The sequence below is a fragment of the Sorex araneus genome, chromosome 1, assembly GCF_027595985.1.
Source record: "Sorex araneus isolate mSorAra2 chromosome 1, mSorAra2.pri, whole genome shotgun sequence".
NCBI classification, from domain to species: domain Eukaryota; kingdom Metazoa; phylum Chordata; class Mammalia; order Eulipotyphla; family Soricidae; genus Sorex; species Sorex araneus.
In genome coordinates this window covers 373,789,611-373,803,956 of record NC_073302.1, presented here as the reverse complement: position 1 = coordinate 373,803,956, position 14,346 = coordinate 373,789,611, and the positions used below count along the sequence as shown (strand labels likewise).

At 35.6% G+C, this 14,346-nt stretch overlaps 1 protein-coding gene across 1 annotated transcript in view; it reads left to right on the top strand.

Moving 5' to 3' along the window:
* Nucleotides 1–3,038, top strand: part of AHR (aryl hydrocarbon receptor) — a 48,720-nt gene extending 45,682 nt beyond the window's left edge. Inside the window, exon 11 of the mRNA XM_055135727.1 lies at nt 843–3,038. Coding sequence (XP_054991702.1) covers nt 843–977 — 135 coding nt within the window. The 3' untranslated portion in view covers nt 978–3,038. The remainder of the gene's footprint in view (nt 1–842) is intronic.
* The last annotated feature ends 11,308 nt before the right edge of the window (nt 3,039–14,346 follow it).

The window sequence follows — 14,346 nt, the reverse complement described above, 5'->3', positions numbered from 1 at the left end:
GGCCCCTCAATAATCTTTTGTATTCTTATTTTTTTCTCATCCTGGAGTTTAAACACAAATACAGTTTGGAGACAAATATGCCCGCTGTTAAGCTTTTAAATAGAATTTGGCATATTTATTAACTTGGTGTTATAACCTCCCCACACTATTTTGTACTAAATGACCTAGATTTAACAACTGTGTGAAGCTCACTATATACTTCTATTGAACTGAAATGTTTCAGGCAGTATGTTTAAAGATCTTTTGACTTTTTTGTGTTAGGATTGATAAAAAATAATTTATTTTAACCCATCATTCACCAGGAGCTCTCTTTTTTGCTTATTGCCAATATTTTATGGAAAAAGTTATTGAGTGCCCTCCCTGAAAACCTAGTATTTCATAGATTTGACAAAAATAAGTTTTGAATGGAGGAATTAAGGCTATATTTTCGATTTGAAATTTTCACCATATACATTAAAACATAATGATCATGAGTTACAGAATTATGAATCTTCATGGCTTTGTATGTTCAGTAGCAGTTAAAATGAAGCACTGTAGGATACAGAAATTTTGGTAAATTGATTCATTGACATTAATTGTATTTTTCACTAAAACAATAATAAATTGGAATATAATTTATTGGTACTCAAAACTTAACAGAAATATCTGGTACAAACAGCCCTATTTATAACAGAATATATGATTTAATTTCTTTCTAATTTGAAACAGTTTTATCACCTGTAGCAGCTAGAGGAGAACACAGCTATTTTAAATTTAGATATATTCAGGATGATGCTTTTTAAAAATGTTTTACTGTTTAATTGAAAAGTCTAATAAAGTTGCATTGCTATTTTTGTTTTCAGTTTCAGAATGGAGGTGTTTTAAATGAAACTTACCCAGCTGAATTCAGTAGCATAAACAACACACAGCTTCCACCTCTCCATCATCCCTCAGAAGCCAGACCTTTCCCTGATTTGACAGCCAGTGGATTCCTCTAAGACTTATGTTGACCTTAACTTGCTCAAAAACTATAAATTTTGGACATTCACAATGTTATTCCAAGCCAAAGTCTAGAAAATAGTAATCCCATGTATTATCATCATGAAAATGTGTTGCCACAGATAAATGTTTGACATTACTCCGAATTTCTTGACCTTCAAATAAGAAACTATTCTCAGTTTTAACTCAAATAAAAATTTAGTATTTCCAAGTTTTGAACTTCTGGATTTTCAGTGTACCATAATTACTATTTTCTTGTATTTTGATCTTTCATTTCAGATTGTAAAGTAAGTGGTTTGGTGCTTCTTTAAAAAGTTAATGCTTTCCTCCTTTATTAATATAAGTGCCTCACCTTTTTTTCTAACTTTACACTGTAGGATGTACATTTTATATAAAATATGCTTTTTCTTTTTAAAAATTAATATTCTGTGCACTGTATTTCAATAATTTTTATGGTTATAACCATGTTGTAACTGCACTACTCCCCCTACTTTCTTCAGGTAAAGGACAAAAACTGATTTAAAAGATAATTATTTATTACATAATCTAGTTGCTTTTAGATTAAATTTTGCTGTGTGCCTTACAAGGAGAAGACCTGCGAGTAAAATGTCTTGAAATTAGTTCTTGGTAACAGCACTAACATTTTCAGAACAAGAGGATATACCACTATAGTTGAATGTTGCAATGCAAAAATATTGCTATAAATGCAACAGTGTTCATACACTTTTATTTCTAGCTCTTAAGTACTCATTTTAATGTGTATAAATAAAGTGTATAAATTCCTGTTTTAGATCTATTATTCCTTAAGAATTGTATGTTGATTTATAAACTTCCACTTAATACAGTGAAAGCTATTTTTTTCTCATATTTGAGGAGTGTTAAGATTGAATATAGCAATGTTTGGTGCAAAGTATTATGAGTGAAATGAATGGTGCATTGAATAATATATAATTAGTTATCTGTAAAATATTTTTAAGATGCCAAAAAGTGAATTCAACTGCTTTTCAGTTGTTGTTATGAAGAAAAAAAAATCTAGTTCTCTTAAATGTTAAGTTCTATAATAAAAATGATCTTGTATTGGGAGTTGAAGAGAGTGTAGCAGGTAAGGGTGCTTGCCATATACCCCTTATGGTGCATAGCACCGATGATAAGCACTGTTACCGCCAGAATCCCCACCCCCCAAATAAAATAACCTGAACCAGTAAGACACATCACTCTACTGACTGTATTGTTCTCAAATGATTTAAAAGTACTACCATTTGCCTTTTTTTTGTTGTTTTTCAGTTAAATGGGACAACTGAACTGTATAAAAATTAATTTGCATGTAATATATTACAGTTGCATCTTAACTTAGGATTGCATACTTTTTAAGTGCAGTCCAAATTTTAAATTTGTAGACTCATGTCTTTAAAAAAACTAATTTAATTTGTCTAAGACATTTCATAATTTGTTTTATGAGGTAGCACTATATAAATAGTTTTAGACCAACGGTCTAAATTAATGATGCTTTTTAAACATTAAGCCTTTTTTGAAAATCTTTATATAGACCATTTTATTACTACTCTCTCGTTATCAGATGAAATGTTTAGGCTTTCTAAATGTGATTATGATGACAATCAGTTATACACTTAGAAAATAAAAAAAGTTAAAATTAAGCAATATTGTATTTTTATCTATATAAAATATTATCTAATAATAAAATCATATTAAACCAAATCAATGTTTGTCTGTATTGCTAAGTGCCAAAGAAAGAATACTTTGTGCATGGCTGGATTTTTTTAGATATGTGCAATTCTAAGTATTTGAATGTGTATTTGGATGTCTCTAACTTGAGCAGGTTGTTCCTAACAAACAGCACCTAGAGTCATTCAGTATTTGAACGTATTATGAAGTCTTTATTCATTAGTGTTTTCAGTATTACTAAACTTTCATTTTAAATGTTTTCTTGGATTTTCTTTAAAATGTTACTCCTTCCAAATACACCTAGAGTTTGTTTTAAATATATTTATACTCATAAAAATTGTATGCAATATTACATATGGTAATAAAATATCAGCAAGTCTGAATATTATGTTTTAATGTAAATTCTTTATGGTTCATGTAAAGAAACTGAGTGAAATTATAGCTGATCTAGTCTACTTAAAGATGCGTTAAACCAATAATTCTGTAATTTTTGGTCGGGAGGCGTCCATTTCAAGTATTGAAAGTATTAGCTGCATAGATTACAAACCCTTTATCTACTGTATTCTCTCTCCAGCCCCTGCAAATACTTTAACACTCACGTTGGGGGAAAAAATAGGTTAATTCTATTATTTTCACATTAGTTTATACTGAGGAAAAATGATCTACTCTAAACATAGGGGGATAGCATCTAGCTTATTATTGTACATTTGAAATAGCATTGAAGCCAAGAATTACATATTATTGTACTGTTTGATTTATAAAAATCTAGACAGTCATATTTCAGATTTCAGCTTTTGTTCAAATGGCTGCAGTCATCACGAATGACCTGTGCCCGTTTTTTTATGCAGCCTCCAAAATAACCCCAGGGTGATAGTGACTCATAGAACTAGTTAGTACCTTTCTAATTTTTTTCTCCAGTGTTACAGATTACCTTATTTCCAGTTTCACTTTCGAGATTTGACCAGTAGACACCCATAAAAACATTCTGGGTGTGTCTGTGCCTTCATTCACAATATCCTTGTTCTCTTAGGTTTAGCATCAGGAGGAAAGACCCCAGCAGTCTCCCAGACTGGTGCTCCTCCTTGCCAGTTCCTACGCTCTCATCCCCTGCCTTTCTGTCCCCAGAGTTTCTAGGTTCCCCTTCATATTGGGGAAAATTCACTTGCTACTGCATCTCTTAGTACCTTTTTACATCTTGACTCTCAGTGAACATTTCTCTTCCCTTATGTTCTGTGAAAGAACTTCTTATTCCTTCTCTTGCCTTTGTTTTCTATTAGGCTCAATTGTGACCATTTGTGGGTTCCTCCCCTGTACTGACACTTTGGAAACTCATCCATTCTGCAGCTACTGCTTTAGTGATGAGCCCTTCAAAAATCTTTCTTCTCACTGGTTAGATAGGAGATAGAAACTTGTGGAGCACCTTTGAAAGCAGGATCGCAAAGCTAAAGTACACAGGTGGAAGTCAGGTTCCTGGTTCAACACTTGACGAGATAGAAATCACTGTAATGAAGTTTTAGTCTCTGAGTCTGTATCCTTTTCTATTAATCTGAAGATAAAAGTATGTCTGCCTCATTGCAGGATTCAAATAATTGTAAAAACACTTTGCACTCCCTAGTAACAAGTCAATTTTAGTAACAAGTAACGTTGAATTACAGCCCAAGCAGTTAAACACATGATGATTTCACCCTGTTAGAAATGCCTGGGTAATATATTTTTAATGAGGGGAAGGGAATATATATTTCTAAAGAATAATTCCAAACAGTATTTGTACACAGCACATAAAAAAGAAAAAACCTCTCCTTCAGTATGGGTCAAACTCAGCATCTTGCAGGAATACAGTACAGAAAATAGGAATAGTAAGTTTTACTGTAGAAATCTGGCAAATACTTTAACCAAATGGTAGTGGTTAGTGTCATGAATGCTAATTATGATAATGTGTACTTTTAAATATTATGCTATAACATCCTTCAAATATGATATTCTCAAATATACATAAGCCTAATTAGAATGAGAAAATGGCAAACAAACCCAAACTTAAGGGACACTGCAAGTCTCTGAGCAAATTCTTTGAAGTATCAAGGTCATAAAAAAACAAGTTGAAAACAAAACATTGTCACAGAGCAGAGGAGACCAAGGAGACATGACAACCATAGGCAAAATGCTAACTTGCTCTTAGATTTGTCACTAAGGTTCTTCTATCCTAAGTAGAATTTCGTTCATTGTTCTGTACAAATGTATCATGATCATGTAGGACTTTGAGAGAAATATGCATGAAGGAACCAAAGGAAACTTGTATCTTTACAACCTTAATGCAAACTTAAAATTATTCTGAGTTTTAAAATATTTTTATTTTAAAAATAGCTTGGGCTATGGGCCATAAAGATAATGCAAAGTGCTTGCCTTGCATGTAGCCAACCCATGTTTAATTCCCAGTGCCACATATAGTCCCTGTGCCCAGCCAGGAGTTATCCCTGAGTATAACCAGGTGTGCCTTCCCCCCACCCCTGCCTATATCGTTGATTCCCACATAGCAAAGTACTCAGTAACTACCTTTACTATTTCTCTGTGTCAGTTGAACAACTCCTCAGTTCAAGGTAGCACTGTAGCACTGTGTTCGCGTTGTTCATCAATTTGCTGGATTGGGCACCAGTAACATCTCCATTGCGAGACTTCTTACTGTTTTTGGCATATCGAATATGCCACGGGTAGCTAGCCAGACTTTGCCGTGAGGGCAGGATACTCTAGCTTGCTGGACTCTCCAAGACAGAGGAATCAAAAAATACTAGGCATAATGTGTGATGATGAAAAGTCTCTCCACTACCACTTTCACAATTGTTCTAGATTTTGTATGTCTATATATAAGTTCTTTTGGGAGATATAACATACATTTACAAAAAGGAGATCATATCATATTTTTTATTGAGAAACAAATTTAAATTAATTCAATAGAATTACAAAGTGCAACTGAATAGCCTGTGAATAAATGCTTCTTCCTCTTTTTACAGAGACCTCTCTAAGGTTACATAAAGGAATGATTAAAACATTAGTGTTTGCAGCTTTCTTAAATTATTTTTTAATGTTTCCACTTTGTCCTTACCCCAAAAGGAAAAATACTATCACTTTCATACATGCCTCCCTCTCACTTCTCCAAAGCTTCCCCTCATTTTGGTTAGCTCTGAGTATTTTTACACTGACCTACTTTATAAAATTTGCTTTTTTTTAACAAGCATAATCTCACAACTATTTAGATTTAATTTTTGCCCCATTAATCTTACAAACTTTCTTGACTTAGGGTTTGTTTTTACAGTTGAAGGTAAATATCTAATAATTGACACTAACCCTTCTCATTATTGTTGAACCACCTTGATTTACAGTATTATTAATGACAGTTTTATTCCCAGTGTTTCAGCACACTTCTACCAGAATTTCCACCACCAATCCTTGGTAGGCTTAATGCTATAGGCCAACTCTCGGATTCTGTTGTTTTTTGCCATTTGTCTTTTGCCTTACTATGTTTCTTTATACCTCACATGAGAAAGATCTATTCTGTATCTTCCCCTTTCCTCACGACTGGCTTCACACTTGTGTTTTATTTTCATCTCCAGTTCATTGTCTCTTTTCTCTTTGATCACCTGATATTTTTTTTTTCTAGCAGCTTTCTAATGTACGGTTCCCAGGGCTCCTACACATCAGCATGCAGTCTTGCTATTCCAGCAAATACAGCGACCCTTCAGACTTTAAGCATCTTAACTGACTTCCATTTTCTTGAAACTTCCTCTTTTAATCACCATTTCACCTTCCTACTTCTCTAGTACATTGTTCAACTAGCTCTCTAACTTTATTATGCTCTATAGAGCACACATTTTTTCATTTGTGAGTTCATTACCTCAGTCTCAGAATTTGGGGGATGTGTTTGTATTTTAGAGTGGTTTGTTTCCTTATTGGTTATTGCCACCCCAATCCATTGCCCTGGCTAGAAGCACCTCCTGATAATATGACTTGCTATAAAAAGTAACAAATGATTGACTTTATAATAAACTTTTACTATGTTTATGTTATAAAAGAAACAATGACCTATGCTATATATTCTTTTTTGGTAAAAAAAATAATTTTCTCTGGTCACATTGAGGATTGAAAAAAAGTAAAAATCTCAACCTTCTTCACACAGATAGATTTTGCTAGCCAATGTTTAGTCTGACCAAATAATATCAATGAAACATTTAGTACTTTCAAGAAAGCTGCTGATAGACACCTAGTATAAATAGCTAAAGGAGGACTATGATTTGTCTTTCTGCTTTTTCTTTTACTAGCATTACATGTGGATTGATAGCTAGAGATCCAACAGCTATTTGGATCCTTGAAGGCAAGTCATAACGTCAAGATGATGAAGCAAAAATAGAATGACTCACATCTCATGACTTGGAACCATCAAACAATCCCTTATCTACCTACCTCTGGACTTTTTGTGTGAGACAGACTTCTGTCTCAGCCCAAACGTCCTGACCTCCACTCAGCTCCACCCCCACATTATCCTCATCTCACCCCGCAATGATACTATCTCCAATGTGACTGAAAATAATCTAGCATAATCTTTCATGTGCTCTTTTCTTCGGTTTTACATTTCTATTCACTACCTTCTCAGACTTTGTTCGCCCTCTTTTTATGCATCTTCAATTGTTGAACACAGTTCTTTTCAGCATACAAGTATAATCCATTTCTTGTTAGGAAAATCATACTTCATTCTTGTGTTTTGTGCATTCAGATAGAATAGCTAATAGCTAATCCTTCGCTTACTGAATTCTTATGTCTCATGAATTATCTGAATTTATTACCAGTATTACATGTCAACTTTCTTAAATGATCCATAATATTTTAATACCTATTCTTCTATAACAGTATACTCCTAATCAGCTCTCCTACTATTCAAATATTTTTAACTACTTCTCTCTCCTATTTAACAATCATACAGATAGACTTTTTATTTTAAGGGCTCTACTATTGTTCTTTTTCCTTTCTTCTCTGAATCTTTATAATCTTACCTATTATTGTTTATTATTTTATGTACCACTAAGATCTTTGTTCTGATGGGAAGTCCCAGATTTTCTCTAATCTATTTTGTTTAACACTTGTATGGAAAACTTGTTAAGCTGTCTTACAGTACTTAAAGTTTTCTTCAAAAAGTCCCTCCACAGTCTAGTGATTCTAATATTGTTAAACCTTTATCTCCATCTGTGGTTCTGGTAGCCCAAACTCAAATCCTCACATTTAATTTTCACCATTACCATCCAAGACACTGTATACTGAGGTTTCATTGAAGCTCTGACATCATCTGAGAGTTATCTACCAACTCATTAGAGATAAGAGAGGGGCTTGACAGAACTAGCCAGCTGTAAGGATGTTAGATTTAGAACTGAAATGAAAATCTATTCATAATTAGATTAACATGAATTCTGACCAGTGTTGATGATTCACACATGTCTTGCACATGACTGATCCAAGTTTAGTCCCCAGTACTGCATATGGCCCCACAAGCTGTGTCATCATTCCTGAACACAACCAGCAGTAAGCCCACCAAGCACCAACAAAACTATGTATAATTTGCACTGTGTGCATGTGTGTGTGTGTGTGTGTGTGATGGGTGTGTGTGTGTGTGTGTGTGTGTGTGTGTGATGGGGACCCACACCTGGTATTGCTCAGGTATTGCTCAGTAAGCAGTGCCAGAGATTGAACCGGGGTCAACCACATGAAAGATAGCACCCTACCTAGTCTATCCAGCTCTACTTCCACTATTTATCATAAAAACAACATATCCCTGTATTGCATCAAATCCACATAAAGCAAATCCACAGTGGCTCATACTAAATACTGATTTAGTCACTGCAATTAGCAGAGAATGAACCATTTTATTTCGTTGTCAAGAACTATGAAGTACCAGAGATACCACTCTCTATTTCAGCTAACAAGTTAGCCAGGTAGGGGGCTGGAGTGATAGCACAGCGGGTAGGGCATTTGCCTTGCACGCAGCCGAACTGAGTTCGATTTCCAGCATCCCATATGGTCCCCTGAGCACCGCCAGGGGCGATTCCTGAGTGCAGAGCCAGGAGTAACCCCTGTACACCACCAGGTGTGACCCTAAAAGAAAAAAAAATTAGCCAGGTACTGTTCTACTGAGATAGCAAGAGTGGGCAGGGCCAGCCGTATTTATTTATTTATTCAATGTCACTACCACCTAATTGCTAGATTGAGAAGAAGGGGGAAAGAGATAACCAATTCCTCATGGCCTAATAGAGTTGCTTCATATATTTTGAAAAGTGTGAACTGTGAATGCTACCCACATGACCCTTGTACCATGGGACAATTAGAGCAGTAGACCACAAGTATCTTTCTCATGGAACTGGAAATATAACAGGAATCAAGGTATCTGTTCAAAGCATCACTACCACCACCACGCATCATCATTGTTGTCAATAAAAGGGACCCAATTTTGTAAATATTTTTATTAAGGCCGATTCCTTTGTCAGTGTGCTCTATCTATGAAAATTCTAGGAGATGGAGAGCTAAGTCAAAGTTTAGACTTAGGGGGTAAAATGGCTCTTCTGGGCAGGGGGGGTGCTGTACAATTTATTTCACTTACCACTAGGAAGCACCGAGTTAGAGACACAAGTTTTTCTGCCTCATCTCAAGCAAAGTCATTTATGTCCTGTCTTATTATGATTCTGCTTTTCTTTCTACTCTTGCCATGTTTGGAACTTTTTCAAGTATGCTGTCATAAATTCTTTTAAGGTAGAATATAAATTCATGCAAAGATGCAGTCACAAATTGCAATGGTGCAGAGAAAAATTGCTGATTCAATAGGTGCCCTCAGATAAAATATCTGATAAAACTCAGGAGCTTTTACTGGAGATATTTCTTGAAATAGAATGTTTTAAAATAAATAATAGTTTCAACTTTTGCCTTTCTAGAGGACCCTTTTTTTATGATTATTCTCTTGACAAACCTAACTTAAAATTATTTGCAGTGTATCCAAAGTGCTTTGTTTTTGCTTTTTAGTTGCCCTATTTAATAATAGTTGTCTTGCATCTACTATTTACTAACCTTCACATTAGATTAGTACCAAATCAGAAGAAGCCACAGGGGTTCAAATGTAGAAATACTCAAGAAATGCGAATTGATGTGAAGCACCCACTTATACTCCTATAACTGAGTGGTTCACACTACAGGGCAATTATAGGTGTGGGTGTGGTTTAGACTGATGAAAAAATTAAACTGAGACATGAGAAAATTGAGTGCAAATTGGCTCCCCCTTTTTATAATAGACAACAGTGGATACAAAATATAGGCTTTCCACCTCTGAATTATTAGTGCTTTTAAGTAACAAACAGATATTAACAGCAACCATAAAAGCACCTACTTGTGTTGCTTGATCTGTGTTCTCTCATAGACACACTGTACCCCCATGAGGAAAATATAGTTTACAGTTGATAAGGGTCTTGAGTGATACGGTGCTTGCCTTGGACATAAGGGACCAGGGTTCTCTCTCCTGGAATCTCATATGGATATTTGAGTATGCCCAAGAGTGACCTCCGAGTGCAGAGGTGACAAGGAGGAAGGGAGAGGTTTGAAGGTGCTCTACTGGCCTTCAAAATAGAGGTGCACAGGCCAAAGAACAAGACTTATTAAAATTGAAAAAGCAAACAAATTATCTTCTAGTGACTTTGAAGGAACACAGCCCTACCAAAACCTTGATTTAGATCTTTGATACCCATTACTCTAAAACAATACATTGTTCTTTCAAGCCACTATGTTTTGATAATTTGTTAAAGCAACAATAAGAAAAACAATGTTTATATATTTTCACTTGAAAAGTCCAAAGGGGGACTTTGAGGAGTGATCATATCTTTCTCTGTAATAAGCATTTCTGGAGAACAGCTGATCTCATCTCTTGAAGCTGTTTTCAGAGAAGGAGGCCAGAGAGTATAGCAGATAGGGCATTTGTCTTGCACAGACCCAATCTGGGTTTGATCCCCAGTACTACATATGGTCTCTCAAGCTCATCAAAAGTGTTCTCTGAGTGCAAAACCAGGACTAAGCCTTGAGTACTGTCAGGTGTGACCCAAAAACCAAAGAAAGTAAAAAAAAAAAATCTGATGTCAAATTTCCCATCTCTCTTTAATTCCTCAGGTATATCTGGGCCTACAAAATGACCTCTGCTTTATGCGGATGATGCCTGACAGGCTTAAGCCTTGACGTTGCAACAAAACACAGTCAACTCAGTTTAATTCCAACCTTGCCTTTTTCATATGTTTAGTTCACGTCAGATGCCAGGAAATACATTGCTTATAGTACCACATGGTTTCTGGAGAAGGGTCTTGATAAATGTGTATGATATTTACAAATAACTTCCTAAATTAGCCTTATTTCTAGAAGAAAAAAATGGCCTAAGACTTTATACAAACTGTCCATTATACATCTTTGTTAACAAATCTGTTCTGAGGGTGTTTTTAAGTTACTTGTGTAAAAGGAAAAATTTTTGACTCTGTCCAAGTTATCGCTCAAGTACCTCAGAATCAACTTACCTAAAGAGGTAAAAGTCCTATACAAATAAAACTACAAAATACTACTTCAAGAAGTAAAAGAGGATATCAGGAAAAGGAAATATATCCCCTGTGCATGTATTGGGAGGATAAATATAATCAATTTGGCAATATTCCCCCAACACATTGTACAGATTCATTGTGGTCCCTATAAGGATACTCATGTCAGTTTTCAAATAAATAGATAAAACACTCCAGAAACTCATATGGAACAATAACTCCCCTAACCCCAAAGAGGCAAAACAATCCTTGGGAAAAAAGAGGATGGGAGGCATCACTTTCCTGAACTTCAAACTGTACTACTAAGCAGTAGTAATTGAAACAGCATGGTATTGGAATAAAGACAGACCTTCAAATCAATGGAATAGAGTTGAATATCCTGGAAAAACTCTCAGGTATATGATCAGTTAGTCTACTAGGAAGCAAAAAGTAAGAACTGGAGCAAGGAAAGCCTCTTCAACAAGTGGTGCTGGTAAAACTGGGCAGCTACATGCAAAAAAATTGAAGTCAGACATTTTTCTAATGCCATGCACAAAAGCCAAATCAAAATGATCTTGATGTAATACCTGAATCGATAAGGTACCTATAGGAAAACATACTAGACCTCTCCATGACATTGAAGCTAAGGGCATCTTCAATGATGAAACATCAATAACCAAACAAGCGTAAGCAAAAAAAAATAGGAATACATTAAACTAAGTGCTTCTAAATCTCAAAGGAAACAATGACCAGGATACAAAAAGAAACTACTGAACAGGAAAAATTATTTTCTCAACACCCATTAGATAAGGGGTTAATATCAAAGATACAAGGCACTGGTGGAAGTTTACAAGAAAAAACAAACATCTAAGCCCCATCAAAAAATGGGGAAAAGAGATAAACAGAAAAGTCTTCAAAGAAGAAATTTTTATGGCCAAAAGGCACAAGAAAAATGCTCTACATCACTAATCAAAGAAATGCAAATCAGAACAACTAGATATCATCTCATGCCACATAGACTGGTACACAGCAAAGGAACAGGACTAACAAGTGATGGTGCTGATACAGGGACAAAGGGACTCTCATTTATGCTAACTGGTCCATCCTTTTTGGAAAATAGTATGAACATTCCTTACAGAACAAGAAGTTGAGCCATATGACCCATCAATATCGCTCCTGAAAATAGCCTGGTGGCCCCAAAACAGATTGCAGAAAATCCATTTACACTCCTAATGATCATTGCAGAACAATTCACAATTGCCAGAATCTGGAAACAAGCCAAGTGTCCAAGAACATACGAGTGGATAAAGAATGTATGGCACATCTACACAACAGAATACCATGCAGCCCTTAGGAAAAAATGAAGTCATGAAATTTGCTTATACATGGATAGACATGAAGAGTATCGTGTTGAGTGAAATGAGTTGGAGAGATACATAGAATGATCCCACTCATTTGCAGGATATAACAAAAACAATAGTTTGAGAGTAATACCCAAAGACAATAGAAACAAAGATCAGAAGAACAGGTCCATGTCAGGAAGCTTGCCACAAGCTGTGGGGAGTGAAATTAGGACAGAGAGAGGTCCACTATGACAATGAAAATTGGAAATGATCATTCTGGACAAGAAATGAATGCTTAAAGGAAGTAAAATTATATGCATAATTTTTCAGTAACAAGATTGCAAACCACAGTGCCTAAAAGGAGGGGGAGTGTGAGAGGGAGAGAGAAGAAAAGAGTTTATCATAGAGGCAGGCAGGACGGAAACTGGAGACAATGTAGTGGGAAATGAACACAGGAGAAGGGATGGGTGTAGGAACATTGTACGATGAAACCCAATTATGAACAACTGTATAGCTGTGTATCTGATGGTGATTCAATTTAAAAAAGAAAAGAAAATTTAAGAAGGTTGTAAGACCTCCCAGCACCACCAACTAGTAACTTGTATTGAAGGCCGCACTCAAGTTATCTGACCTGCAAGTCCAAGCTTTTAAAAACTATTCATAGTGATCTTCCATAGACAGCGATAAAATTTAGAACACTGAATTTATTACACTCAACAAATAGTTACAATTACTCTCAAAGTTTAAGTGCAAAAAGACTAGTACAAGGGGAGTAAAACAATACTATACTGGACTCTGTAAGGAAATGACTGCTGAGGAATTATTTCTACAATTGAATATTGAAGCTAATGTGGAAGTATAGTAATATTACAAGGTTTTAGAATGGTTTGGCCCCTCCAGAACCCAACTGCCGCCATGCTCACGGCTGATCTCCACAGGCTCAGCACAAGCCTCATGCATGAGTGAATCTGTTGAAAACTTCAGGTGTGCCGGAGTGAGACTCAGACCAAGCCAGAGTGCAGCCATGACAAGAGGCAGAAATGAGAAAAATCGGGGAAGCCTCAGGCTCAGTTCCTGGAACTGAAACAGAGTCAGCTTCCCAGCAATGAAACAGCGTGCAACTGGCCAACCTGAACCCACCTGGGAAAGATCCTAAGCTCAGCAAGTGGGCTCCATCAATTCTCACAATGCCCCAGAAATTGTCTTTTGTTAACCCTAAAAGAATTAGTAGCAGATATAACCATAAACTGCTAGTGGAAACAATTAACTATTGCCTGACCACTGTTTTTTTTTTTCACTTCAAGCTTTTATTTGCTCTAGGTTTAAAAAATTAATTCAGAGGTAAAATACAAGTGTGTCAATATCTTTGTCTTATCTACTGCTTCCCACATAAGATTCTTTCACTTGTATTAACATGCAAAGAAAACCAGACTTGGAAGAAATGAAAACATAATTTGAAAATGTTTCAAATTAAGCACTGTTTCTGTGCTATTTATTCAAGATTTATTTATTTTTTATAATATCCCATTTATTCAATATTTAATATTCCTAAAGTAGCAAATGATGGTTTTGTATAAGGCACTAAATTTTTTTAACTTTATTGTTTTATTGAATCACCATGTGGAAAGTTACAAAGCTTTCAGGTTTAAGTCCCAGTTATACAATGCTCGAACACCCATCCCTTCACCAGTGCACATATTCCACCACCAAGAATCACAGTATACCTCCCCACCACAACCCCACCTCCCCAGCCCCCCCACCCTGCCTGT